At 53.5% G+C, this 25,089-nt stretch overlaps 9 protein-coding genes across 9 annotated transcripts; 2 read left to right on the top strand and 7 right to left on the bottom strand.

The window, feature by feature from the left end:
• Nucleotides 1-828: 828 nt before the first annotated feature.
• A1O7_03078 (uncharacterized protein) lies at nucleotides 829-2,753 on the bottom strand (the record flags this gene model as incomplete). The annotated part of the gene is made up of 5 exons (XM_007757104.1): nucleotides 829-1,756; nucleotides 1,810-1,834; nucleotides 1,883-2,204; nucleotides 2,259-2,584; nucleotides 2,648-2,753. 5 exons carry the CDS (start codon nucleotides 2,751-2,753, stop codon nucleotides 829-831), a joined length of 1,707 nt encoding a protein of 568 aa, XP_007755294.1.
• Nucleotides 2,754-3,619: 866 nt separating this feature from the next.
• Nucleotides 3,620-4,426, bottom strand: A1O7_03077 (uncharacterized protein; the record flags this gene model as incomplete). Its single annotated transcript, XM_007757103.1, has 1 exon — nucleotides 3,620-4,426. One exon carries the CDS (start codon nucleotides 4,424-4,426, stop codon nucleotides 3,620-3,622), a length of 807 nt encoding a protein of 268 aa, XP_007755293.1.
• Nucleotides 4,427-5,359: 933 nt separating this feature from the next.
• A1O7_03076 (CAMK protein kinase) lies at nucleotides 5,360-8,190 on the bottom strand (the record flags this gene model as incomplete). The annotated part of the gene is made up of 7 exons (XM_007757102.1): nucleotides 5,360-6,788; nucleotides 6,838-7,131; nucleotides 7,175-7,221; nucleotides 7,270-7,581; nucleotides 7,629-7,917; nucleotides 7,962-8,016; nucleotides 8,076-8,190. The coding sequence occupies 7 exons, from the start codon at nucleotides 8,188-8,190 to the stop codon at nucleotides 5,360-5,362; spliced, it is 2,541 nt and encodes an 846-aa protein (XP_007755292.1).
• Nucleotides 8,191-9,523: 1,333 nt separating this feature from the next.
• Nucleotides 9,524-10,997, top strand: A1O7_03075 (uncharacterized protein; the record flags this gene model as incomplete). Its single annotated transcript, XM_007757101.1, has 2 exons — nucleotides 9,524-9,656; nucleotides 9,706-10,997. 2 exons carry the CDS (start codon nucleotides 9,524-9,526, stop codon nucleotides 10,995-10,997), a joined length of 1,425 nt encoding a protein of 474 aa, XP_007755291.1.
• A 698-nt stretch (nucleotides 10,998-11,695) lies between these two features.
• A1O7_03074 (5-aminolevulinate synthase, mitochondrial) lies at nucleotides 11,696-13,582 on the bottom strand (the record flags this gene model as incomplete). The annotated part of the gene is made up of 2 exons (XM_007757100.1): nucleotides 11,696-13,209; nucleotides 13,261-13,582. 2 exons carry the CDS (start codon nucleotides 13,580-13,582, stop codon nucleotides 11,696-11,698), a joined length of 1,836 nt encoding a protein of 611 aa, XP_007755290.1.
• Nucleotides 13,583-14,425: 843 nt separating this feature from the next.
• A1O7_03073 (uncharacterized protein) lies at nucleotides 14,426-14,835 on the bottom strand (the record flags this gene model as incomplete). The annotated part of the gene is made up of 2 exons (XM_007757099.1): nucleotides 14,426-14,758; nucleotides 14,812-14,835. The coding sequence occupies 2 exons, from the start codon at nucleotides 14,833-14,835 to the stop codon at nucleotides 14,426-14,428; spliced, it is 357 nt and encodes a 118-aa protein (XP_007755289.1).
• Nucleotides 14,836-16,245: 1,410 nt separating this feature from the next.
• A1O7_03072 (uncharacterized protein) lies at nucleotides 16,246-17,364 on the top strand (the record flags this gene model as incomplete). Its single annotated transcript, XM_007757098.1, has 1 exon — nucleotides 16,246-17,364. One exon carries the CDS (start codon nucleotides 16,246-16,248, stop codon nucleotides 17,362-17,364), a length of 1,119 nt encoding a protein of 372 aa, XP_007755288.1.
• A 1,610-nt stretch (nucleotides 17,365-18,974) lies between these two features.
• A1O7_03071 (uncharacterized protein) lies at nucleotides 18,975-20,206 on the bottom strand (the record flags this gene model as incomplete). Its single annotated transcript, XM_007757097.1, has 3 exons — nucleotides 18,975-19,695; nucleotides 19,746-19,900; nucleotides 19,964-20,206. The coding sequence occupies 3 exons, from the start codon at nucleotides 20,204-20,206 to the stop codon at nucleotides 18,975-18,977; spliced, it is 1,119 nt and encodes a 372-aa protein (XP_007755287.1).
• A 691-nt stretch (nucleotides 20,207-20,897) lies between these two features.
• On the bottom strand, nucleotides 20,898-23,242 carry A1O7_03070 (uncharacterized protein; the record flags this gene model as incomplete). Its single annotated transcript, XM_007757096.1, has 7 exons — nucleotides 20,898-21,699; nucleotides 21,754-22,480; nucleotides 22,531-22,615; nucleotides 22,668-22,723; nucleotides 22,778-22,797; nucleotides 22,933-23,080; nucleotides 23,158-23,242. The coding sequence occupies 7 exons, from the start codon at nucleotides 23,240-23,242 to the stop codon at nucleotides 20,898-20,900; spliced, it is 1,923 nt and encodes a 640-aa protein (XP_007755286.1).
• Nucleotides 23,243-25,089: the final 1,847 nt, after the last annotated feature.

Raw genomic sequence — 25,089 nt, 5'->3', positions numbered from 1 at the left:
GGCAGTGCCTCGAAGGTTGCGTCGACGTCAAGAATTTTTTGGCGTCGAGGTGTGAATCCACAGTATGGGGTTACGCGGCGCCGGGAGCCACGACGCAACGTCAGTGGCGGATGCCAGGTGCCACACCAGATGCAGATGGACGCTTGCTCGACGGCATCGTGCCGGAGTCGAAGCAAACAAAGTGCATACTTGTAACTTGTAGCCGTCTACCTGGACTACGTCGCGGATTATCCGGTTTACAGCAGCCTTGATGCGCAAGCACATCGACAGAGCCGCCCCTCTAAACATTCTGTGCAGTACGGAGTAGATCGCCTTGCATCCCTCAACGGCGATCAGGCTCGCCGTAATCTGGGGGCTGGTGACGACGCTGGCGGCCGTTGTCGGCATCTCGGACACGATGCGAGGGGCGATGTGGGCTTTGGTTGCTGCTAAAAATGGTCCGCTCATGCCTGAAGTCCAGCCGCATGGCGCGATCTGGCCCTTGCGATTGGTGCCATAACTGTCCGCTTTTGGGCCTCCAGCCACAAGCCACCACGAAAGCTCAACGCCTGTCTCCGATGGAGGCTTGGCATAGTCCGCCAAGGCCTTCGGCCCTTACGCACTTCGTCACTGTGTAGATATCATAAGCACACAGGTAAGACGTAGACACAGTACGAGGTAATAGAACTTGTGGCGTTGGAATGAAGCACATGTGTCTTTCGACCACATTGTAATACACAGTAAACCGGTATCATTCGGAAGCCGGACTTCGAGCGAAGCATGCTCATCTTGCGGCCAACAAAGCTGTGTGCTAATTAACTAGCCCGTCCTGCCCGTCTACACCTCAAGCTATCTTGCCTCGATGTCGCCAGGTTTCTCATCGCTCGATCCGTCGTCAACGCTTCCCTTGGCCGGCGACCGAGTGGCTGCTTTTTCTCCCGCACCAGCACCAGCCGCTGCTCCAATGCGTACATCCTTGTCTCCTGCGTCGGCCTCAATCGCATTGACAATGCCCGGTGTTTGCGGCCCCGTGAAGTTCTTCCGGCCGTCAAATACCCACGTCACAATTGATACCAATCCTATGACGCCGAACGCGGCCGAGCAATAGTTCATGTTCTCGCCAGTAACGGGTCCGACCTGTGGGAAGTTGAAATCGATCCCTGCAAAGATCAGGAAGACGAGGCCGACGGCGTTGATGTAGGGGCTGTACTTCCCCAGTGTATACTGTCCGTTGATCGTGACTGCCGAAGGATTGGAGTGCGTGACAAGGGACCAAAGGCGAACGAAAAGGGGCGCCGCATAGGACAGGTAGAATCCGAACGTGGCGATGGAGATGACGGTGCTGAAGCCTTCATAGGAGGCGTAGTAGATGCTATTCAGGCCCATTTGCAAAACCATGCACAGCAAGATGCTGTAGACCGGAACCTGGGATTTCTTGTCCACTTTGGCGAAAATCTTGCTAAAAGGCAGGCCGTGGTCGCGCGAGAACGCCCAAAGTGCGCGACTTCCTTCGGCCATGAGCGAATTCGCGCATATCACAACGATCACGGTGATCATCGCTGCCAGAGTGGTCGCGCCGCCAATTGAGGAGGTGCTGTCGACAAAGATCTGGATTAGCGGGACGCCAGTGGGTGTGGTCGCGGTAGCTTCCAAGTCGCCGATGCAGAAGAAAGCCGAGATCAGAAAGACGAAGCCAGTTACAGCGCCGAGGTAGACGGAGAGGATGATGGCTTGAGGGGCTTCTTTGGCAGGATTGAGCATCTCTTCAGTCATGTGGCTGTAATCGATGTTAGCATCGTCGCCAGGTGCCGAAAGACAGGGCTTACGTACCTAGGAGCATCGTAACAGCACATTCCTGCAGATGGTGTTAGCGCATGCAGACAAGTCAGATCATCTAACAAACCAAACAACGTCTGCAAAAGCCCAATCATAACCGCCATCCCGCCCGAACTGAATCCCGTAGCATTCTGGAAGTCCGAGAACACAAAGCTCGCCGGCTGTTTGTGATCATTGGTGGCGAGGATCGTGATCACAACGACGAAGAAGCTCAGGATATTCCAGATGACGGCAAAGGTTGAGATTTGATTGAGGAAGCGAGAGCACAGGATGTTGACTGCGGCGGCGATAATGGCGATCAGGTAGGTTACGAGGACGACATGCCAACGCTCGATGGTATAAGATGGATTATTCAAGTTGGCCATGCCGAGGAGGAAATTCGCGGTGATCTAGACTAATATCAGTAAACACGATCCTCTCTTGAACCACAGGATACGACGGACAAAGTTGTTCACAGCGCCCATAGCCACGATGCCAGTGCACATGAACCAACCAGTCACGAAGGCGGAACCCCGGGCGTACTTTGGCGGCGCGAGGATGGCGACCCAGCTGTACTGACCACCCGCGGTTGGATACGCGGAGCACATTTCGGCGAAAGAATATGCAACGGTGAGCGACAGTAGGCAGATTCCCACCCAGGACCAGACCATGACAGGAGGACCTCCCGCCTCAATCCCGACGATCAAAGTACCTCCCAAGGCTGTCCAACATGTGACGATTGAGAAGCTGAACCCTACCATCCCGAGGAGGGAGAATGAGCGTTTGAGCTCTGTTGGAAGAGACACGGTCAGACCTTGGAAATTCGTACAATCCATGGGGAATCCCTTCGTACCTTGTTCATACCCAAGTTGAGCCAATTTTACCTCATTCGCGACCGTAGAATCAAAGGCCTCGTTCTTCCTGCCGCCAACGATTGACGACAGCCGTCGCGCAGCCATGTTGCCTGCAGCAGAAGGAAGGGCTAGACTGATAAGCGCAAGTCCAACACAGTTCAGAAATGTGGATTGGCATTAGACGAGACGCAAAATGAAAGACGACATGGTAGATATAACCATGTTCAACGGATGAATCATTCGTGAACATAACAAGCAACGAGTAAGCTTCACGAGCTTATCTTCCACTTCCATGTGGCTTGCGCAGTTGAAACCTGGGCAGATCGAGTCACCACCGCCCAATCGGGACCAAGATGAGAATCCGTTATCGCAGAACACCCACAGGACGGTGCCTGGGTCCGAGAGCAAATAATTAATCCGTGGTGAGGTTTCCAGGAGATCACCGTCATCCGACACATGGGTCAACCTAATGCCCAGACAATGATAATCAGAACGGGGCCCCTTCGAAGCTCGACCGTGTTGTTAGAAGCTATGCCAGGGAGCACCTACGGGAGGTGGAGGGTCAGTCATGGAGATGGACGTCCCAGGCTTCGCTGGGGTCTGGAGTCTTTGTAGCGATCCGGCGACCTTGTGCGGCTGCGGCTGCGCATGCCAGGCATAGCAGAGCAAACACCACCAACACCAGTGTCGACAGACTGGCATTCAACAGAGGAGAAGATATCGACGTCAATCCAACACGAATCAGGCGGGTGGACGATAAAGTCCAACTGGGTCGAAGGAGCTGGGAAATCCCATGCGGACATGTCCGTCATTCGTCCTGCGGGCAGACATGACGAGGCGACGCCGGATGGCTTGGCCTGCCCTGGCCTGCTTACTGTAATTAGGTGCTCTGATGTTGACTGGAGACGCTCGCGGAATCTCTACTCTGTACACCATCAACCACATCTAGACCATTGGCGACGTCAACGACTTCAGTGCGTCGCCTTCTCATACTTCTCCCCCAAAGCACCATACCAAGCATCGATGACTGCCCCTGCCGGCCCAGGAGCAATGATATCCTTCCCCTGCTCCCACCCCTGCTCGACCTCCTGAATGAACTCATCCACACTCATGGCTGCCTTGTTCTTCTCCTTCGAATTGTCACTCGGGTCCGTCCTGTCGCGGTGAAGAGCCGTCGAGACAGTGGGCGGGGCGATCTCGACGACCTTGATTTTTCCATTCTTTTCGTACTGCGTGCGCAGGTTCAACGAGAACATGTGGACCCATGCTTTCGTGCCGTTGTATACTGGATTAATCACACTCGACGGTAGGAAACCCAGGACGCTCGAAACATTCATGATGACGCCCTTCTTGTCCTGCGGTAAGCTGGTGAAATGCGGCAGGAATGCCAATGCCAAGTGCATCGGTCCACGGATATTGATGTCGATTTCCTCGTCCGCTCGGGCCAAGTCAAAGCCGTATTCTTGCTTCTCGCCAATGTTCGGGAACTGGAATGGTCTTTGCACGCCAGCATTGCTGATCAGGCAGTTGACGTCCGGATGGGACTGGAGGAGCTGCTCGACCGTGCTTGGAATTGCTTTTGTGTCGCCCGTGTCGAGAACGTAGTATCCAGCAGCATTGATCTCGGAGACGGTCGACTTCAAACTCGACTCGCTTCGTCCGATCAGGATGACTTTCTTGCCGGCGCGTATCAAGGATTCAGCCATTGCTTTACCCAGCCCAGCGTTGCCGCCAGTTATGACGGCTGCCTCGATGAGTGAGACTGTTGATTCCGGCATTCTGCTGTCTCAACAAGGCTACAGGAAACGATGGGTGAATTATCCGTGATATGTCCTTGACGTGTTTACCAGAAGCTGCTTCCTTTGTGGCGTCAGCCTTCTGATTCTTCTGCTTTCCAAACAATGCCGGGATGATTCGCGTGAGCAAGGAAGGCGATTTCACTTCAGCCAGGGTGAACTCTTCCTAAATAATAAAATAGAGTATACTATACATACTAGCTGCACATGTTACGTGAGTGATGCACATTCTCCAGAAGTGATGCAACACCTGAATCACCACTCACAAACTCGTCCAGTATCATGACGTGATGGCTCACATTCGACTTAGCACGATAGTTTGGACGCTGTCTGGGGAATGGCGTGTCCCTCTTCGAATGTCTTTATCATTGCCTGCCCTCCAGGCTTGCGCATTGACCCGGGGATGCTTTCGGGGAAATGTCGAACCATTGAGAAGTCAAAGAACACCTGCCATTTCCGATCGCATGTCGAGCATGTCACCACAATCATTGTATTCTACGTCTCCGCAGCTGCCTCCCACTGGGTGATGGGAAGAGGAGCGCTCTACGGACGCCTTTTCATGCACCCTTAAGAAGGCCGGAGACAGGCTCTGGGTACAACCTCGGCCAAGACCAGCTTGTGTCGAGGCGCAGTATAAGCAGTAACTTTCGCACTTCAAACCATGCTAGGTACTATTGGTGGGCACTACTAGTCATGATAGCTCACAAAGCATTGCACTGCATAAGTATTCCCACCTCCCGGAAATACTGCACAGCTCAATCCCTATCATGCGTGTTCACCATTGCCAGCATGCGCGACACCGTGTAAAGCAGCAGCCCAAAGACGCTGCATTTTGCAACTTGCCATGCTGTGCGCATCGTCCTCCAAATCACAGACCGTCGTTCTGGTCTACCACGTATCTCTCTCTCCATCCCGTTATCGTGGGAGATATAGGTTCGTCGATTGATGGTGTGGTTTTATCGATGCTGCAGAAGGAGCACTCGGCCGGTGAACAAGCGGCGTTCGTGGGAGACGAGGTCGATTCTCACGGTTGTCTCCTGCCAAATCGAAAATTGACCGGCGCCGTGCCTTGCTGTCCCGAACTTGTTCGTCGCTATCGGTATCTTCGGCGAGATCAAAGACAGAAGAGCCTCGCCGTTTCTTTAGTTTGGTATTTATCAAACTCATTGGTGGTCTTCCTTTAAGTCCAGAGTTGCTTTGTGGTGTTCCGCTAAAGGAATTCGAGTCTGGGACACCGTCGCTTTGAACAGTGAGAGGATCCTCGGTCGGTTTCGCGACTTCGCGAAGAGGACTCGATGTTGCGGGCTGGCCCAGACTGACACCAGCAGCGGGTTCGTTGAGGGATGCTCGTGCTACCCGCTCAACTACTGACGAAGTATTTGGTGATATATTTGAGAACGTTGTGACGTGTAATAGCGTGTTCGAATGCTCGATGGGAAGCACTTTTCGAAGTTTCGGAGCAGGGGGTCGTACGGTCGCCACGTCTTCTCTAGATTTCTGGTGGCCACCCTGCCTGGTCTTATGTGCCGAAGGCGTTGCGGGTTCCAGGAAGTCTTCGGAATACTGACTGGAAGATTCCGCTTGTGGTTCAAATGACTTTCTGATCGGAAGAGGTTCTGAAACCGCTCTAGCACCACGGCGAGGTTCTGTTGTGGTTCTCGTGGCGGTCGGGGACAGAGAAGGTGGCTGGTGGTTCGGAGACACCGAGTCCGCTCTGATACGAAGACGGGCTGCAGATGTTGGTGACGACGTCTCTATCGACGACAGAACTTCCGCTGAGAGGCCCCTATTCGGGCTTCTTAAGGGCCACAGGCCTTGGTGCATCTGCCTAGGAAATGGCTTATACGGCGGCTCGATCGGAGACTGGACACGCCTCATGCTTCTTCTAGGTGGTCTGAGAAAGGCTTTGGAGCACTTTAGCTGTTTGATAGTGACGCTATCCTGAAACTCGACGATATTTGACCTTGGGATCTGTGGACGCCAATGTTTGACTGTCCGCTGGTACAGGTCCTCGAAGTCATTCTTGTGGACTTCATTGTAGAACCACGAGTGCTGGAGGGCTCCTTCTGCTGTTAACCGTGCTTCTTCTTCCAGCACCAGAAGCTTCTCGACAAACTCCTTCGGACGCTGGCGAACTACCTGCCACTCTTTTGAGTTGCGAAGAAAGTCCAGGTTGCAGTCCCTGGCAAGCCTTTCGGAGTATGTGTTCGTATTGGGGTCACAGAAAGCCAGTCCTCCGGTCAGGAGGACGACTGTAACACATCCCACGGCCCACATATCCACAGATCGGGTATAACCTGGCCTTTCCGGTTCGACGTTTGACTTCAGATAACCGAGGATCTCGCTGAAGGAGTATTAGCAGCCGATGACTTTCGAGCAGTGGTAAGACATACGGTGCAGCGTATTCGTGGGTGCCAATGATCGATGACATGCGATGTAACCTGTTCTCGATTCTTCTGGCAGCACCAAAATCTGTCAGGATGACTCGGCACCCTGCAGCCAGACTGGTCATGAGAACGTTGTCAGGCTTAATATCGCGGTGAACAATGTTCTTGCTGTGTAGAAATGACAGTGCCATCAAGATCTGGCGGACGATGACGGCTGCCTCGACTTCGAGTAGCTTGCCATTCTTCGATTCGATGTAGGAGAACAAATCGCCGGCCGTGACGATATCTTGCATGATATACCTGTCCTGTCAGCCCTATACAAGTAAGATCTCGGCTCGCTCACATGGTATTGTCTGTGATGTACACCTTCTCAATGCCAATGATGTTGGGCTGTGCGGCAAAGTCAGCGTGCACCGAATGTGTGCTCTGTCTCCTTACGTGACTAATTGATGCAAGTATATCGACTTCACGGTAATACTTGCTCAGTTGCCTTTCGAGGGCGTCTTTTCTTTTCTGCTGAATTGCCCAGGCTTTGAGTTTGCGGACCTGCGCACGGTTGTCAATGTCTTCGGCGGCAACAGGCTGATCTGCCCTTCCAAATTTTGACTGCGCTCCTGGCACAAGCACTCGTAGATCGACAACCTTGCATGCAACTTGGTATCGGTTGGTTTGCTCAATTGCCATGAATACCTTGCCAAACGCGCCGGAACCGAGGAGTCTGTCGCTCAAAGTGTAATCTTTGCTAAATCTCTATCCCCTGTCAGAACGAACAACAAAACACCAGGGCGCAACCATACCGCCATCTCGGTCTCTTGTATGTAGTCGAAGGTCTCAGGTGTGCGACTGGAGGGCATGGCTGTGAAGACGAGGTATGTCCGACGGCTCAGTCGCAAAGTATCTTGGTCACTAAGCAGAAAGCCTCCGTTTCCCTTGCCAATAAAGGAGCCGTTCCAATAGGTGCCGTTCAGAGACAAGTCTTCCGCATAGACAAGGTTTTCAACTCCACTTGGCTCGTCATCCTCGTAGACGACGGTATAGATTCTGAGGTGGCGTTTCGAGATGTAGGGATCATTGAGCACATATTGGCTGGCCTGTGAGCGCTGTTCACATGGAGAAGCTGCCACCCTTACCAACGGCTCCTGTCACGGCCAATAATAACCTCGCGACTCGAATAGATCTGCTTGCCTACGAAAGGATAGTACGACCAGAGACAGACTCGTATTCGAAACAGGCTGCAAACCCACTTCCCAGTACTTTACCGCTGTGATCCTTGTGGGTGAGGATGCCGGCAGGGCCTGTTACGGTTGAAGCAGATAATGTGCTGCCGACGCGACGAATACCAGAGAGAGGGAGCGTCATGTTTGAAGAAGCAAGGAATCAAGTCAATCATGCATGGGTGGAAAGGGAGAGTTGGACCCGAACACAGATGAAACGTGGAAACAACTAGGTAGCTCAAAGCGACGTAACGAAAGGGGCACACAAACCGCTGTAGAGACGACTTTCAGGTACGATGGATGACATGCCTGGCAAGCAAGATGATACCTGGCAGGTGTTCTCTCACAATGCAACTTCATTTGGAAGAACCGTGGGGAACGGCAAGCGTGACTGATGACCGCATCGAGGACTAGCGCCGACAAACACGCCAAGCCAACTCTCGAGCTCCGAGCACACAAGAAGATATTCCCCGCACAATGCTCTCATTGAACTTCCTCCATCTCATCTAGCAACCTCATCTGCCAACGAATCTGTACGTCTCCGGCCACCAACACTTGCCTTCGAGCCTTACTGACATATTCCAGTCGAGATTAGCCGAAGATGAGAGCCAAGTGGAGAAAGAAGCGAGTTCGTCGCCTCAAGCGTAAGAGGAGAAAGACCAGAGCCCGCAGGTACGATTCGCGGCTTGCCCATTCCATTGTGACCAGTGCTGACCTCTTTCTACAGCAAGTAATCGCGTCAACTGCTCCATCACGTCCTCGCTCTCGACCAATGTCAATGAATTTTCAATATACAGCTAGTTCTCGAAGCTCGAGCATCACCGGCAGCTAGCGCATCGACCATACATCACCTCCGGCGGCGTGTTATTCAATCGCTATGGAGGGAACTTGGTTCACAAAGATTCGGCCTTACTATCATGTGGGTATTACCTCTGTGATATCCGTGTAAGAGGAGTGGAGAACGGTCAAAACCCCAATGGAGCTTTATGACGGATTGCTTATGATGTCTGGGACATCCGTGGAGGATATTGCACGCAGGATTCCTCGGACAACGCACATATGTCTTTAGACTCCGGCACCAACTCAAAAACAGAGCTCTTCGCCGCGAAAGAAAGATCGTCCGTTGTCGTCACAGCTGACGACGTCTACTCATGACACAGATAGTCAATACGATCAACTGAGCTCTGAATACCCGTTCTCGTGCAAGGCATCTCGTTCCAGCTGGTTTGGAAGCTCCTGGGCTTGTTCTGTACTTCTGTCTGTAGCTGTCATGCATCTTCATTGTTCGCCCAAGCTTTGACTGAGCACACTGAGCTCCCTTAGAGAAGATCTCTCTGTGATGTCAATCATGCATAGCTCAGCCGGCAAAACTTCGGACCTGTATAGAGAAATTTCCTGGTCAAACTTCACGATGCGGACCTCTCTGTGTCTCGCTTCGAACACTCCCTTACGACAAACTCGCAACGCAGACTCAAAAGATGGAGGGGAAGAAAAGAAAGGCAGCCGCGACTGCGGCACCGACCGAGGGTGAAAGACCTTCCAAGAAGGCGCAAACTGGCACTGTAAAAGTCACCCACTTCCGCGCCTCGGAGGTTGCTCAACCGGTCGTTGGTACGTTCCTGCGCGGTCCTACAGCCAGCGTCGAGCTAAACACAAACAGTGACCTCTCCTGGTGTGGCTCTTCCGTCAGATCTCACCTTCACCGGCTATTCCAAGAAAGAGGCCGGCGGTAGGTCAAGCCTCCTCCTTCAATCCTCCGAACATCCTACAATCGATTATGTCGCAATTGAGAGCGGCCCGACCAGCGCCACTGACAAACATCTCAAGCACTACGTCGCCATATTCGACAAGGCGTCAACCAAGCTCAAAGTCATGGAAGCGAAAAAGATGACAGTGAGGAGTACGGTGCGTGTCCCAGACAGAGAAAGTGAGGACGAGGAGGAAGATACAGTCCAAGCCACACCTTCGTCTCGTGCAGCCTTGACTCAGGCCTTTGGCACCAAGAAATCAAAGAAAGCAGTCGCATCCATAGCAGAGAACCGACTGCTGGCGCGCGACGGCGAAACCGACAACCCCGTCTCCGCTGCCATCCTCAACTCAATCCACGCAGAGGAGGAAGACGACTCAGAGGCCGGCCTTGCCAGCGATGCGCTCACAGCACGAGCCAACAAGCCTCTGCCTCCAGTAGACATGACCACCACCGAAATCTCCAAAGTGTACGACCTCTCCCAGCTGGTGCACCCTGGGCCCTGGAAAACCACGCTGTCGCAAATGCAAATCGCCTTCTGGCGGGACTGCCTACAGAAAAACAAATCCATTCCCACGAGCCTGCGCTTCATAGCGACACGCCTCAGCTATCTCGGACAAAGACACCTCAAAGACCCGGAAAACATCGAAATCCTCCAGAAGCTCCAACTACTACGATACATCCAGCACCTGGCGGAGATCCACAAGTACGTCTCCCACCAAAACAGCCGCAGACCATTGCCGCCCGTGGAGAAGTGGCCGCACGGCACGACAAGCGACACGGCGCTTTCCACAGCCTTCAAAGCAAGACTCGTGTCGCACTTTTTTCCAAGCAGGACGCCCACTGTGTTTGCCAAGACCCTGCTCACCTCGACGATCCTGGCCCTGACGCTGCACATCCCGCCCCCGAAATGGACGCCGGGCGACACCCCAAGCATGCTGTTCACGGAGCCCAGCGAAATCACGCTCGATCTCGCCCTCCCGGCCGCAGAAATCAACAAACTCTACCGAGAACTAGGCTGCAAGTTGGAGAGCATGACCGACGCAGAGTTGAACAAGTACGGCTGGAACAAGATTGCGCGACCACCGAAAAAGGTGGACGAGGAGACGGGTCAGGTCGTCAAGTTGCCCAAGCCCAAGTTTGCCAAGTTGAGGTTCCCGATAGACTTTCCCAAGGTCAGCGCGGGCAGGCCGGGACCGAGGTAGATTGAGTACGAGAAGGAGCGCACCATAGCGGGATACACTGAATTCCAATGCAACGTTTGGCGAACAGGAGTCCATCGACGACGGGGCTTGATCCAACGAGCCTGAAGCCTTATGGAATCCGTGATACGCCAACATGACATGACATGGCATGAAATGACATGAAATGATGAGCTTTTGCCGGTGGTCAACACGAGGTAGGCCGCCCAAAGGCAATGAGATACTGTACCTCCTCCCTGGCGACCTGCAATTAAATCATGAGAACCCCTAGTCACCATTTCAATTTAACCCTTCTGCACGATCGTCACGGTGTCCACCCCGGGTTTTTTTATGCAGCATATGGCGGGCTCTAAGTTCCGAATGTGGGTAGGATGTCAAATCTCAAACGCGACTGTAGATGTAGATGGGATGAATGGCATCATCAGCTCCGCGTCGAGCTTGAATTTTAAAGCAGCTATAGGTATAGCTATAGGTGGCAAAGGTAGCTAAGCGTGATAAGCTACGGTACCTGGTAGGTATGTAATCAGAGGCTGAAGAGCCGTGATATGTGTCCCCCCCCCGACTGTCTCTCTTTTCTTCGGAAGCAAAGAACGATTTTCAGCCACATACGCACATATACAACACATAGTGTTCATCCCACATTTCATGTCACGTGGCCCTCCGACCATCCCGCGACGAGCACTTCAGGGCAGGCCGAAAGCTCAAGCCGCGGCGGCGGCCACGATGGGGACTCTCTCATCCGTGACTTCCTCGGCGCGTGTCTCCGCAGCGAAACTCTGATCCGCGTCCGCGAGCTGCGCGTCCGTCCAAAGCGGCTGCACGGGCTCGGCGTCCTTGACGCCCACGCCAACGAAGCCGCCTTGGGCTGCCCAGTCCGCGACGCGCTTGACGGAGAGTCTGTTCCACACGTTCTCGAGCGCTTCGACGAGCTCGGCGCGTAGGGCTGCGGTATGTCCTGGCGTAGGGGTGATGCGGAGGCGTTCCTCGCCGCGCGGGACGGTAGGGTAGTTAATGCTCTGGACGTAGATGTCGTAGTCGGTCAAGAGCATGTCCGAGGCTTGCTTTGCGGTCTCGGCGTCCCCGACCAGGAGGGGGACAATGTGCGAAGGATTCGGGATGACGGGGATCCCGCGGGCTGTCAAGTCGTCTTTCAGGGCGCGGGTGTGAAGTTGTTGGAGGCGACGGTCTCCTTGATAGCGAGCTTGATATTCAATGGCGGTGCGTGCGCCAGCCATCGTCGCTGGGGGGAGGGAGGTGGTGAAGATGAAGCCGGGTGCAAGAGAACGGATCGTGTCGACCAAGGCGCTGGAACCGGCGATGTAGCCGCCGACGCAGCCGTATGCTTTGCCGAGGGTCCCCGTGATGATGTCGATCCTGTCCATGATGGTGCCGCGTTGGGATTCCTTGGTTCTGTTCGGGTCGGCGTAGACGTCGTAGTCGAGATGCTCGGCCACACCGGCGCCACGCGGGCCATACATTCCGACGGCGTGGACTTCGTCGAGGAACGTGATGGCACCATACTTATCTGCCAGGTCGCAGATTGCTTCGATCGGGGCAACAGAGCCGCACATGCTATAGACGGACTCGAAGGCGATGATTTTCGGGGTTTCGGGCGATAGGCTGGCGAGTTTCGCCTCCAGGTCGGCAAGATCGTTGTGTTTGAAGACCATTTTCTTTGCGCCTGAGTGTCGAATGCCCTGGATCATGGAAGCGTGATTCATGCTGTCGCTGAGGATCACACAGTCCGGCAACTTGCTGCCCAGAGTTGCCAACGTAGCATCATTGGCGACATAGCACGACGAGAAAACCAAGGCTCCTTCTTTGCCATGAAGGTCCGCCAGGGTCTTTTCCAGGGCCACGGCGTGCTGGTTGTGCCCAGAGATATTTCGCGTTCCTCCGGCCCCGGCGCCGTACATGTCCAAGGTTTCTTTCATGGTCTTGAGGACGTGCGAGTTGCGGCCCATACCGAGATAGTCGTTGGAACACCAGACGGTCACCTTCTCCTCCTGCGCGGCCATGTGGGCACGAGGGAACTCCTTAGCCAGACGATTGATGTTATTGAAGTAGCGGTAGGATTTGTCCTTGTGCTTCTTGTCGAGCTCATTGGTGTAGAAACCTTCATAGTTGAACCGGGGGGCAGGCGGGGCATGGGGCTTCGGTCCAGCGAAGGTGTCGGGCTGCTTGCCAAAGGCTTTCACCTTCTGGGGTGGTGGAGCTAGGGAAATGTCAGTACCGACTCAGCGCAGTCCTGAAGAGGCTGAAATACCTTGCTGGGCAGGACGGAACACGTTGGTGTCGACACTGGCTTTCTTCTCAGCGGAGGTGTGCAATTTTTTCTCGAGCAGAGACTTGACGACACCAGTACCGGCTGCAACGTTGCCATAGCTGCGACGATTGTTGATTCGGGCACTCTGGACGGCCAGAGCCTTGTTCATGACGGGGCATCGTCGAGCAATGAACTGCAGGTTCGTGATCGTGCCGCCACCAGGGGACTGGCGGGTGCTGGTGGACAGGGAGCGCAATGTAGCGGGAGACGTCTTCTTGAGGAATGGGCACACGCCCTTGGATTGATGGAGGAGTGCCTCCATATTGTAGGTCGACTGAGAGTATCGCAGGCAGTTTCTTGAGGTTGGACAGTAGAGGAAAGAGGAAAAGACGAGGTGCAGTCAGCTCAGATTCATCCACAAAATCGAGGCCCTCACAAGTAGTAATAATATGGGGTCAGCCGCAGACCAGTTCCGGCAAAGAAAAGCCATCGTCTGACAGGGCCACTCCACACGACGAGGTCCACAAAAAGCGGCTCGCGCCTCACCCCGGATTGGGTCCAGGTTGATGCCGCCCTATGCTCCCCAGCTCACGCGAGTCAGGATGAGCCTCGTGAGAACCCACCCACAATAATGTAAGAGTTGGACAACTTTCCTAGTCGAGTACGGTGTGGCGGCCGATACTGATACACGCATAGCTGATACCTAGGTATGGTCAACCTTGGAACCTACCATCAGTAGTAGCTCTCAAGTTTCGCGATCCCTCGCGCAAGTAATGAGATGGGCAGACAAGTGTGCGGAACAGTACAGTATACCACCACAAAACCAACAACATGTGGATTGCTCCGCACCAGAGTGGACAAACCTCTCACGCAAAACAATATCCATGGAGTCATAGCATCATTGTGTTGGCTCTCTGACATCCCTGTGTTTAAGTTTGAGCACTGGAAAGGCTTGTGCAAGGGCCGGGTCAGGAAGAGCTACTGACGACTTCCAAAGCAGACCGGGCTAGAACTACGCCTAAGCAAATCACATAGATGGGAAGAAAGCTGGATTCAAGTACAACAGCGCAGGAGATTACATGCATTCTTGTCGACATCAGCAGTCAACATACTGTGGTATGGTTCTCGACCCAACCAGCCACTGCCCAACCAGATTCTCGGTCCATCAAATGGGGCCCCCAGTCACCGGTGTTCCATCGTCTCCATCATCGCCGGGGAGTCCCGGCGGCCCGCTTGGAACATCGGGCCCATCATCGCCTTCATAGCCAGGAAGCCCGGGCGGACCACTGGGAACGTCGGGCCCATCATCGCCTTCATCGCCAGGAAGACCCGGCGCACCGCCTGGAACGTCCGGCACTCCATCCTCCTCATCGCCAGGAAGCCCGGGAGGACCACTCGGAGCGTCGGGTGTTCCGTCCTCTTCATCACCAGGAAGCCCTGGCGGACCAGGCGGAACGTCGGGTGTTCCGTCGTCCTCATCACCAGGTGGTCTCTGTACCTGGAATGCGGTGTGAGTGCTGTGTCTCGGGTTAGGGAGGACCGGATTCTTACCTGGTCCTTGGGCAGAGTAGTCATCTTGAGCTGGTACCAAGTTGACTGATGGCAATTGGCACTTGGATGGATTGGATTGTGCTTGACGAGGTCGATACAGAATCCTGAATCTTAGAACCTCGAGCTGTGGATCTTGGTGACTTTTATGTTCTGCCAGTTTCTGTGCCGTGAGAAGGTCTTGGTGACTGTTCAGCTCGTCCTCTTCACTAGTTGTTACATCCTTGCACAAGCTTGGTCTAGATCTCCATTCGCATGACCAGGCATAGCGGCCGAGCTCGAGAATCAAGTCCAAATCTCGTATCGTTGCTTCGACACGCAGCCGTGATGTTGGCTAGATACGGACCTGGCGGCAAGTATACGAACCGGCCCAAGACGACCAGTGATGTGGTGGCAGAAGGCACCCAGTGTGCCTACCACATGAGGTTGCCGGGCGGCAGGTGCTTGGCACCAGTGTGCTGTCTTCCATGGCTGGCTGGTAGCTTCATTCTAGATTTGCAATCAATGATGCATTCATCAGACTAGACGGACAGCTACAGGTGTGCTTCTAGCAGTGCCTACCACTTGAGGTTGCCGGCGGCAGGTGCTTGGCACCGGTGCTGTCTTTCATGGCTAGCTGAAAGCAACGTTCTAGACTTCGTATTCATTCATTCATTGAACTCGACAAGCACCTACCGGTGTGCATTTAGGAAGTGAGATACCGGTGCATGCGCAAAGCCGCCGAGAATTGGGTCAGCCAGCCTCGCTGGGTTGAGCGCTCTACTTTAGGAATGGCCGTCGCTGGCGCCAAGTGCAGGCATGGTCTGATGACTGCGTGCGTCTGCAAGTTCTGCTTTACGGGGCAAGGCAGCTCCCACACGGCTTGCAGCAGTCGTGAGATCTGGAGTCCAAGCACTGAGCAAGAGATCAAATATGCCAAGACTGTAGTTGAAAGCTCGGCAAAAGCTGGTAGCTGATTGGTCGGTTCCTTGCCGCGATCAAGATTCTAGACCCGCATACGCGAGAGATGCATTTCAGCTCCCCGGGCAGAAACCTGCATGTTTCTTCATGCAAAGCCAGTGACATTCTCATGCATATCGTGTCCGGTAGTCATGTAGTTGCGATTGGGACGAAGAACAACCCCAAGAGCCAAGATGCGACTTCTCAGCCGCTGTGTCGATTTCTTTAGATGCGTGAAGTGCAAACGCCGTGTTGCCTCAGCTTGCACTTCGCGGCATTGTCCACCTACAGGAATCATCGATTCGCTAGGACGCAGTCCAGGCAGTTGATGCTGCGTGACCATGTTCTGAACATATACGGCGAGTATCGAGCCCGTGGGTTCATACAGCAGTTTCCTGTCAAAACCGTGATACTTCCCAGACCTTGCACACCCCAAGCTCAGAGCTTTGTAGCATATCCATATCTTAGCCCTGCTAATCCTACTTGGACGTCTACGTCATGTCCAACCAGGCAGACGACGGAGAACATCCTGAAATGGACCACGCTGGCGCTTTGCGCGACCCTTTTGACCCGAGAGATGAGTATTATCGACCCGACCCAAGCCTAGCTATTCGACCGTCGGTGGACTTGCGGGTTGAGCATCCAGACGACAATCTGCCCATATACTATCAAGGCGCCACAAATTCATGTACAGCCAATGCGTCGGCCGCAGCGTTGTGGTACGAAGAACGGCTTGGTCGACATCCTGCGGGCTGGGGAGAGAAGGGTCCTTCGCGGCTGTTCATATACTGGCTCGCTCGAAGTGGTTCTCAGGAATACCGCGAAAATGTGGAGGACAAAGGGTCTTTTATGAGAAACGCCATGAAAGGCATCAAGACGCAAGGTGTCTGTCCAGAGGCCGACTGTCCTTTCCCGGGTCTGGAACTCATCGACCCACGTGGCATGACTCCGGAGCGGCTCGAACGTAAAAAGGCGGCCGTCAATCGCAAGCCAGAGCCGCAGGCGTTTGAGAATGCCTTGAAGCATAGAGTCGGCAAATACAAGAGGCTCGATGCCGACGGGCCGGATGAGCACCAAGGCGTCAAACCGTGGGACAAAGATTTGACGTTCGACCAGAAGGCAGCGTTCGGCCAATACAATCTCCGCATGCTCCGGGCTTGTCTATCTGAAGGGTATCCCGTCGCCTTCTCATTCTGGTACTACCTCCTCGATGACGCCATGTTTCGCACGACAGATGGAAAGAAGATTCTCAGGGACATCTGGGATGAGAAAGAGAACCTCGCGACAGGTCCATTCCCTCAGCACACATGGGTCGATCGTCTGAAGGACCCTTTTCGTCCAAAGCGGAACGCAAGCTATGTGCGCATTGGACACAGCGTGCTTGCTGTGGGCTACGACGATGCCACCCAGCTAATACTGGTTCGGAATTCCCGTGGCGACACATGGGGCAATGGTGGTTACTTTTACATGCCTTATGCATGGATCAGTGACTTCGCTGCCACAAATGACTTTTGGACGATCCGTTCTGTGGACGAACACCCGGACGAAGCTCCGGTGCGGTGGGAGCAGATTCACGAGGAGGTTGTTGGTAAGATTCTGGCTGGCGAACAAGCCTAGGCTCTCCTTTAAAAACAGGAGCTCAATTCTCATGATATAAGTCATGTGCGATGGGACGTACGCGTATCATTGGATGCTCTCAGCTGAGCCCAAGGAGTATCCGGGTCCCAATGATGAATCCGATACCGTGGCAGTTGAGTGTGCACTCTGCGATATCCAAATTCTGCTCTTGTACATTACTATTATTCGTGCGCTGTTGCCTTTCGAGCACCATCTACAACGTCTTGAAAGACCCCAATGCGACGTGTTCGTAAGTGGAGTCGTTACCACGATCTTATGGAATCCTGTAGACAACAGAGCGAAGAACAGCGAAGAATGTGTTCTACTAATAAATATTTGATTATGCCCCCGTGCATCCCGAAGGATCAACAATGTAGCTTTGCGGAGCCCTATTGCCATACTCTCAACTAGGCGACGTGGAGAGTGAGTCGGTGGGCGATGGGAATGTGATCGTAAGGTGAGATGAGGCTGACTCACCCGTGACTTTGTGCGGCGAGGGGCTTTCAAAAAGCGGCGGCAGCACGGTCGGGGTGAGCCCCTGATGAGCTGCGAGCAGTTAACTATGGCTTATCCCGCCAACGTTGTGAGTACAGAGGTGGCTGCGCCTCAGCTACATCCAGGCTGATTGCAAGAAACAGACTCCAAGAATCACAAGCATTCTGCGATCAACCTCTATCCTCACGCGCGTGCGAAACAATCGAGTTTGGTGTTCACTGAACCATCCGAGCCAACACCGCACGAGGACCATTAATAGGAAATTGCAGTGTCAGACGTCGCTCCCTTCTCGGTCCTCGCTTCGAGCGGAATTTGCGGAGGGAGAAGGTTGACGAATCACACGAGCCCAATTGGTGATGAAAGCCTTCTCGCTACATATTCCCTCTTTCATCGTCCCGTCGCATTCCCCCGGCAGAATGTTGTTTACACTAGCGAGTCGGCCTACTGTATGTGTTCTTCCGACGATGTGCTCTTCACCCACTCTTCTGGGTGACTTCTGCTGCGGCGGACACAGATTTCGGTTTGATTTGGACACTACCGTGCATAAGGTAGCTACCAGTACCGTCTTGGTACCGTGTCATTGCAGGGACTTCAAGCAATCACCAGGTTGATCTATCCAAGAGATCCGACTCTCTAGCTGAGGTAAAGAGCTACGACGGTGACAAAGCGAAGAAGTAAGTCCGTACTCGTGTAAAAATGACAGCAGCATAGTGCAGAATTGGTCCTCGTAGAATTGTTCTTCCCCTTTGCTACGACGTGTTTTCGATTCGACAGTCCTCAATCCGACAGTGGGCACACCGTCTAGAATGGCACTGCGGGCAGAGACCATGTGACTGAGAGGAAAGTGGTCCAATGTCGCACTGACAACAATGCCAAACGCTTACGGTGTGTCCTTCCTGCGCCATAGCTGAGCTGATCAAGAGCCTCGTTGATAGTCGTTCAGTCGTGGCTGTCGGTCTTTGTGTTTCACTATTGGGCTCTTGTCCCTGTTCGTTCTCGAGGCTGGGTTCTAGCAGCAAGGCATAGCACAAGCCACAAGCAGCACTGCTGGTCGCTAGTGTAGTCGCAAAGGCTGAGGTCGTTAAGTATCGTACCAGAAAAGATCTCTTCCATCATCAGTCATGATTGAGGTAATAGGTGTCAGCAATGATAAGCGCCGTCCATGTATATCCCTTGGAACCTTGCACCAGGTACTCCGAGAAAGCAGCTGGATATTCGCATGTCGAGAAGGGTAGCATTATCGACGATCCAAATGCATCATCGAATCTGACCCTATCAGCACCGAGTAAGGATAGCTGGGGACATAGTCGGACGGCCATGTGTGAGAACGTCACCATGGCGCATAGGATCAGGATTGCAGATGCTGGATTGGGTCTCGCAAGGTCGATGAAGCCTCGGAGCGTATCTTCAATCCGCTGTCGTGTTGTGAGACAACACAGGGCAGCAATCAACATCGGCGTGACGGCTTGTTCAGGTAACACCCAAATCTGTTGGCAAAGCGGCCGGCGGGGTCTCTGGAATGAAGGGAAGGACGGATGGACTTCACTCAAGGTATCCAGGCGCGGTGACCGGGGCTTGACAATGGTCAGTGGTGTCGTCTCTGCCTCGCAACCTTCTCTACGCTGCCTGCGAGCCCCTTTCTCAAAAGCAGTTTGCATTTGCAGAATCAGCTTCGAGAGGTCGGTATGTGATCGGGAGATGCTCTCAAGGATCTGTTGGGTACCGAGGGTGGATTCTGCCTGACTGGCTTGGACTTGCTCGCTGACGGAGTCTACCCTTGAGGAGATCAGAGGCTCCAACTTCGCAACCTCCGCCTGGGTACGTCTTCCCGAGATCCTACCATGGAAGATTAGCACAGCCCATCTCATGTCTCGCCAGTACCTTACACTATGGCGTCGAGATGAATGCCGTCTGAAGCGGCCGTAATGCGAGCATTTGACTCTCTGAAATCTTTCTCGCCACTGAACGCCCATTGAAGTTTTCGGTATGCTCTTTTGGCTTTCTCATTGTAAATGTCACCACTCGTAGGCAGTACCTGATACTTCAACAGTCGAGCTAAGACTGCTTTCCGACACTCTCAAAGGTGTCGGACTCGGTCGCGGACCTGGACCATCGACGGTCCTGCCTCGTCTTGTACAGTGTTCAGGAACGCTTCAAGGTCTTCAACAGCTGCCAACTCGTGCTCGAGACTTGTTAGTGCGGCCGCAGCCTTGTGCTCTGACCCGTTCTCGTCTTTGAGAGCCTCAACAACCCTCTTGGCTGCAAGAAACCCGTTGACAAGATTGCTGGGTGATATGCCCCACCACGGACATGATAGCGCTGCTACAACGACAGAAAGGTCACCCATACAGGGTGTGATGGCTGGATTTGAGGAAAGAACTGCTGCGGCGGTGAAGTTTGCTGGCGGCAAAAGGCTGAGAGAACGCAGTGACAGCTGTAAGATATTGCCTACAGGCTACGTGGGGTTGTACGGCGCTCCTTGCCTACGAGCTGAGCAACTCAGCCACCATAGTTGGCTGGGCAACATCTAGAGCCACTCGCCAGATGTGCTGGCAAGGCAGATTGCGGCTCGCTGTGAAGCGATAGTGCGTCTGGTTGGCTAGAGACTCGTCTCGGCCGTCTGAGAGTGTCGTAGGTGGGCGCGAGGACGAGCGACACGGCGCAGAAATATCGGTCTCGATCAGAGATTCTCAAGGACTTTAGGTTGCTTTGTGAACTGTTCGGTGCTGCCAGGCTGAATATGGGCACCAAGTGGCAAGTGCTACCAAACTCCTTCCGCCTTCAATGCAAAAGCATGACGAGCCTTGCACTCGCCACGCGTAATGACCTGATGCTTGTTCGCGCTTGTCAATTGCTCCGATGCTCTCTTGATCGATTTCCCTAGTGACCTCGCGAGCTGTGCAATGGCTGAACGATAGCGAATTCAAATTCATTCAGCCCTGCAATAGGTTTCGGCCCTCGATTGTGCATTGCTATGGGGAGCATCATCAAGGATTATCATCCGCAGTTTGCTGTTTTTGTCATCTTAATGCGGCCCTCTAGTCGTGGTGCAATGGCCTGAGCAAGTTGTCAGTATGCAAGGCTATAAGCTCTATTCTTTCAAAACAGGACGGCGTAGATCGTTTGGGAGCACTTACCCGGGTCCAGTCGATGTGGAATTCTCCTTCATTCATAGGATCCACACACGCTGCTTCGTCTCTCACACCAGCAAGTCGCCGCCATTTCCGGGTCACCTTCCTCGCGATGAGCGATTCCCTCTGGCTCAATTTATCCGTGTGAGCCGGCACGAGATGTTCGGCTTCGTCTTCAGAGTCGTCCAATGGTGTGGTTGTCCCTGTCTTGGTGGTTTCCGGCTTTGGTCTGGCCCCATCAGTGTTCGGCTCTACCACTGGATGCGTCTCATGCAAGTCCTCGTGTATAGCATTCCAGTGACGACTTAGACTCTTCCCCCAATGCTTCCATTTGCCAATGGTTTTCAGAGACATAAAGTACTGGCGCAGCATCATGCTGATTAAGATGCCATTTTCTTCAGAGACAATCTCTTCGGCCTCACCACCTTCGGACTCAACCAGCAACGAATCGAAACCATCTTTGCCTCGGCCCATGTAGCCACGTGTGACAAGGACGTACTTGCGTTCGAGATCAAGTGGTTCCCCACCGATCTTGGTCCATTTAATCCGGTGGTTGGGGGGTAATGAAGGGTCGAACTCGAACTCAATGTCCGACACTTGAGGGAAACGGCCTTCAAGAGCTGGATAAGCGCAGACTGAGTTTTCCAGTGCGGCGAGGAGAGCGGCTCCTGTGACTCGTATCACGATTGTTGGATCCTCGAACGGAAAGCTGGAAACAATGGGATCAGCAACTTCATGAAAAGAGTTCGCTGGTGGAGCTCACCAATTCATAATGTCTTTCAGTTTAAGTACTCCAGGAGGGTATATCTGGTCTCCCCGTATCGTGCCAGATGCCATGAGGCAGCAATCGCCATTGTAGTGGGCGCGCATCAGATCACACACGAAGTTCCCGATATTGGACTCTTTTAATCGAACCGTGGTGAATCTTGCATCTAGGGGAGAAGCGGTATATCCCAATGGTTTCTCCAGTTTATCCTTTAAGGATGTTGTCAATTTCTCAACGACTTGAGCCATTTCATGGTCGGGAGGAATATCGGCCACAATGTCGCGCCTCACGATATGGAAATCCCATTTCTTGTTATCGCCAGGCCGCCTCCGTGCTTCGATGTAGCTAAGTTGCTTGAAGTCACTGCCTGACCGCAAGACATGGGTGCCGTTGATGAGAGAGTGTTGATAATAGTGGTCATGACCTCCAAGGACCAGGTCTACCAAGCCTTCCGGCGTCTTCTCGGCGAGTTTGTTGTCATTCGGTTCTCGTTGGTGCGTTAATGCAATGATGATCTCTGCGCCGTCCTCCCGGAGTTTAGGCGCGAGCTCTTTTGCCGTAGCTGATACTGACTTGTAGATAAGGTCTGAGGGCAGTGAGTTGATCGTGTCAAGCCACTCTCGTTCGACGAGGCCAATGACACCAATCTTAATGCCGTTGCTCGCTGTCAGCATAACCGTTTTCAGCGCCTTGCCCAATGGAACGTCTGGACCATGCTGTGGATCTGGGGATCTTCCTCAGTAATCATCCTGTCGTACTGGAAAATGAACGAACCAAGAACATTGGCCAGCAACCACGGGAAGTCGCATTTTTGTGCGAGGCTGCGGAATTGTTTGACGCCGAAGTCAAGGTCGTGATTCTTGGTATAGGTCAGTAAGGAATCGGCCTGGAGATGTTGGGTCGCCACCTACTCCGACGCACGAGACATCAGTTCCAAGCAGGTTGAGTACGGGCACCATATGACTGCCTGTTGCTGTCAATCGACGTGCTCAGGTGGCCTTGGCAGAGGCACGAGTCGTACCTTTGGTGATACTACTCTCACTACAGAAGTGTCAAAACCTTTCTCCATCGAGTCGGGCTGGGAATCCACTAAAGCAAACAGGATATAACGACTCCGTCTCAACTGGGCAATGGCTGGTTTGACGATGCTGGAGGTGAGATTGAGGTACAACCTACAGGCTGGGATTAAAGGCATCACCAGAGAACAGCGTGAGCAGCTTTGGTTGACCTGAGAAGCGCTCATGGTTGCGGTAATAATTGCAAACGGTTTGGAAGCGAGAGGCGCCGCCTACTGGTTCGGCAGAGGAGGCATCCACATGATAGACTAGATATCTTCGCGTTACTAGGTGAAGTGCAGGCAAGAACCGAAGAGTCTGGGGCAAGGTGTGTACCTGTACATACCGTCGTTGAAGTGCAAGAATCGAAGGTCAGGTGGAGTTGAAGTATCCCCCGCGGTGTAAGTGACGCTTTCCGGGGCTTCCTCCATGATTCCCTACGTCAGGAAGCCCGTCGCCACCAGCGCGCTGCAGTCAAAGGGTTCTAAGGAGTGTATGATCCTCTTAAGAGAATAATCGTGGAGCCTGGGAAAACTACCAAACCTGGATTATCTCGTGTCTGAGACGAAGGGAAAGGCACGCTCGTCCAGACGACACAAGCTCGAGACAAGGGAGTGGCGGAAGGATTGGCGGTTGCCAAATGGAGTCTTGAAGCAACACCGCTTACATAATACTAGAATGCTCCACGCCCCTCAGTCACCATGGTTTCCTGGTGTACAGAGGACCCGACTCATATGTGCACCACGGATACGATAGGCGCCTGTGACGATGCCCGTGGCATTGGGTCCTAGTACTATCAGGATTTTCAGGATTTGGTATCTTGTCATGGCCTCTGGATGTCGCCCCGTGACGTTTGGTTTGCTCGAGACCCGTTCAATAATTCAAGAGCTCCTGGGAGGATGATCCGGGTTGTACTTTGGGTCTTTTAGTTTGTCGCCGTATGCAACCGCTGCTGTACGATTCGAGGGCATCTTTGGCGCATCGGTGAAATGGCGCTTAATCTTTGAGAATATTTTGGCGATGCCGCCTGAGGATGACGTGTCTGGCGATAGGGTTTGGGTCTTGTCGTCTTCAGGAGGACCCATAGTAGAGACAATATAGCACTTGCTGCACCAGAGGAGTATGAAAGGAATCCTACGAAGACCGGCTACGCTACAGAAAGTGGAAAGAATCTTGCTGGCGTTATGTCGTTACCCAAGATCGAACCACTGCAAAAGATCGCGAACGGTGCTTGCCGAGATGGACAAGGATCGCGTGGAGAACACGGAACACGGTTTCTCCACATCGTCAAAGCTGGTCGGCAGGCCGCTGCCAGTCTCACACCTTTATTCTCTACATCTCGGAGGTCAGTATTCATCTCATATCTTTCCCAACGCATGCAAAGAATCCAGGCCTCACTGCTCTCAGGCCGAGTCTCGATGCCGAAACAAACTCTTCACTACAGCTAAAATAGGTCGAGGGCACGGCAGACGCGACGCAGGAAGGCGATATGCAGCAACACCAAGCCTGTTTCGTATCCGTTCTGTGTCGGTTGTTACGGCCCGGTGACACTTCCAGAACAGAAATCGAAGGGACGCAGCCTCCCGAGACCGCTTTCTCCTTGTGAGAGCAAGGATAAGACCTCACCCTCGTTCTTCCGCAGAGCCCTTCTCGAACGGTTTACGCGCCTTATGCTCCTCGAAGTAAAGTACACTTCACATGGCTGAGCCTTTGTCACGCACTCACGGCCAACATATGGCAATCCTATGGGCGTCATCTCCGTGCGCCACGTTCAGCAGCCAAAGAGAAGCGAGCCAACGTAGAGAAGAGGAAGTCATATCCATGCACACAACCAGGCGATGAAGACACTTGCACAGTCCGAGGCGAACGAGTCGGTCAAACTCGCTGGTCGAAAAGCGCAAGCGTCTGTGGCAGATCTGCAACAACTTCTGTCCTCGACAGAATGCAGCGTCAGCCCTTCCGTGTGCCCTTCCGACCTTCCGCTGATGAGGCTACCACTGTTTTATAGTTTTCAATCCGAGCCTCTATTTTCGCGCAGCAATGCGGGCTGTGTGCTTGGCCAGGACTTCTCGTCACCTCGTAACTCCTTGTCCACCGTTGGCTGTTGAACGTCGAGCGCCCACTACGCTGCAAGCGGAATCCCACCATGTCCGGGCGCGGATCAAATACTCAAAATTCTCGCCTGAGGAAGGTTGAGGACCGTTGGCGTACGAGAAGGAAGCTCCGACTGTCAAGTCGGGCAGTATGAGCTGCAATGCCTCAAGAGTGGCGACTGACG

The sequence above is a fragment of the Cladophialophora yegresii genome (assembly GCF_000585515.1).
Source record: "Cladophialophora yegresii CBS 114405 chromosome Unknown aczIN-supercont1.2, whole genome shotgun sequence".
Lineage (NCBI taxonomy): Eukaryota > Fungi > Ascomycota > Eurotiomycetes > Chaetothyriales > Herpotrichiellaceae > Cladophialophora > Cladophialophora yegresii.
This window is presented reverse-complemented; position numbering and strand designations above follow the sequence as displayed.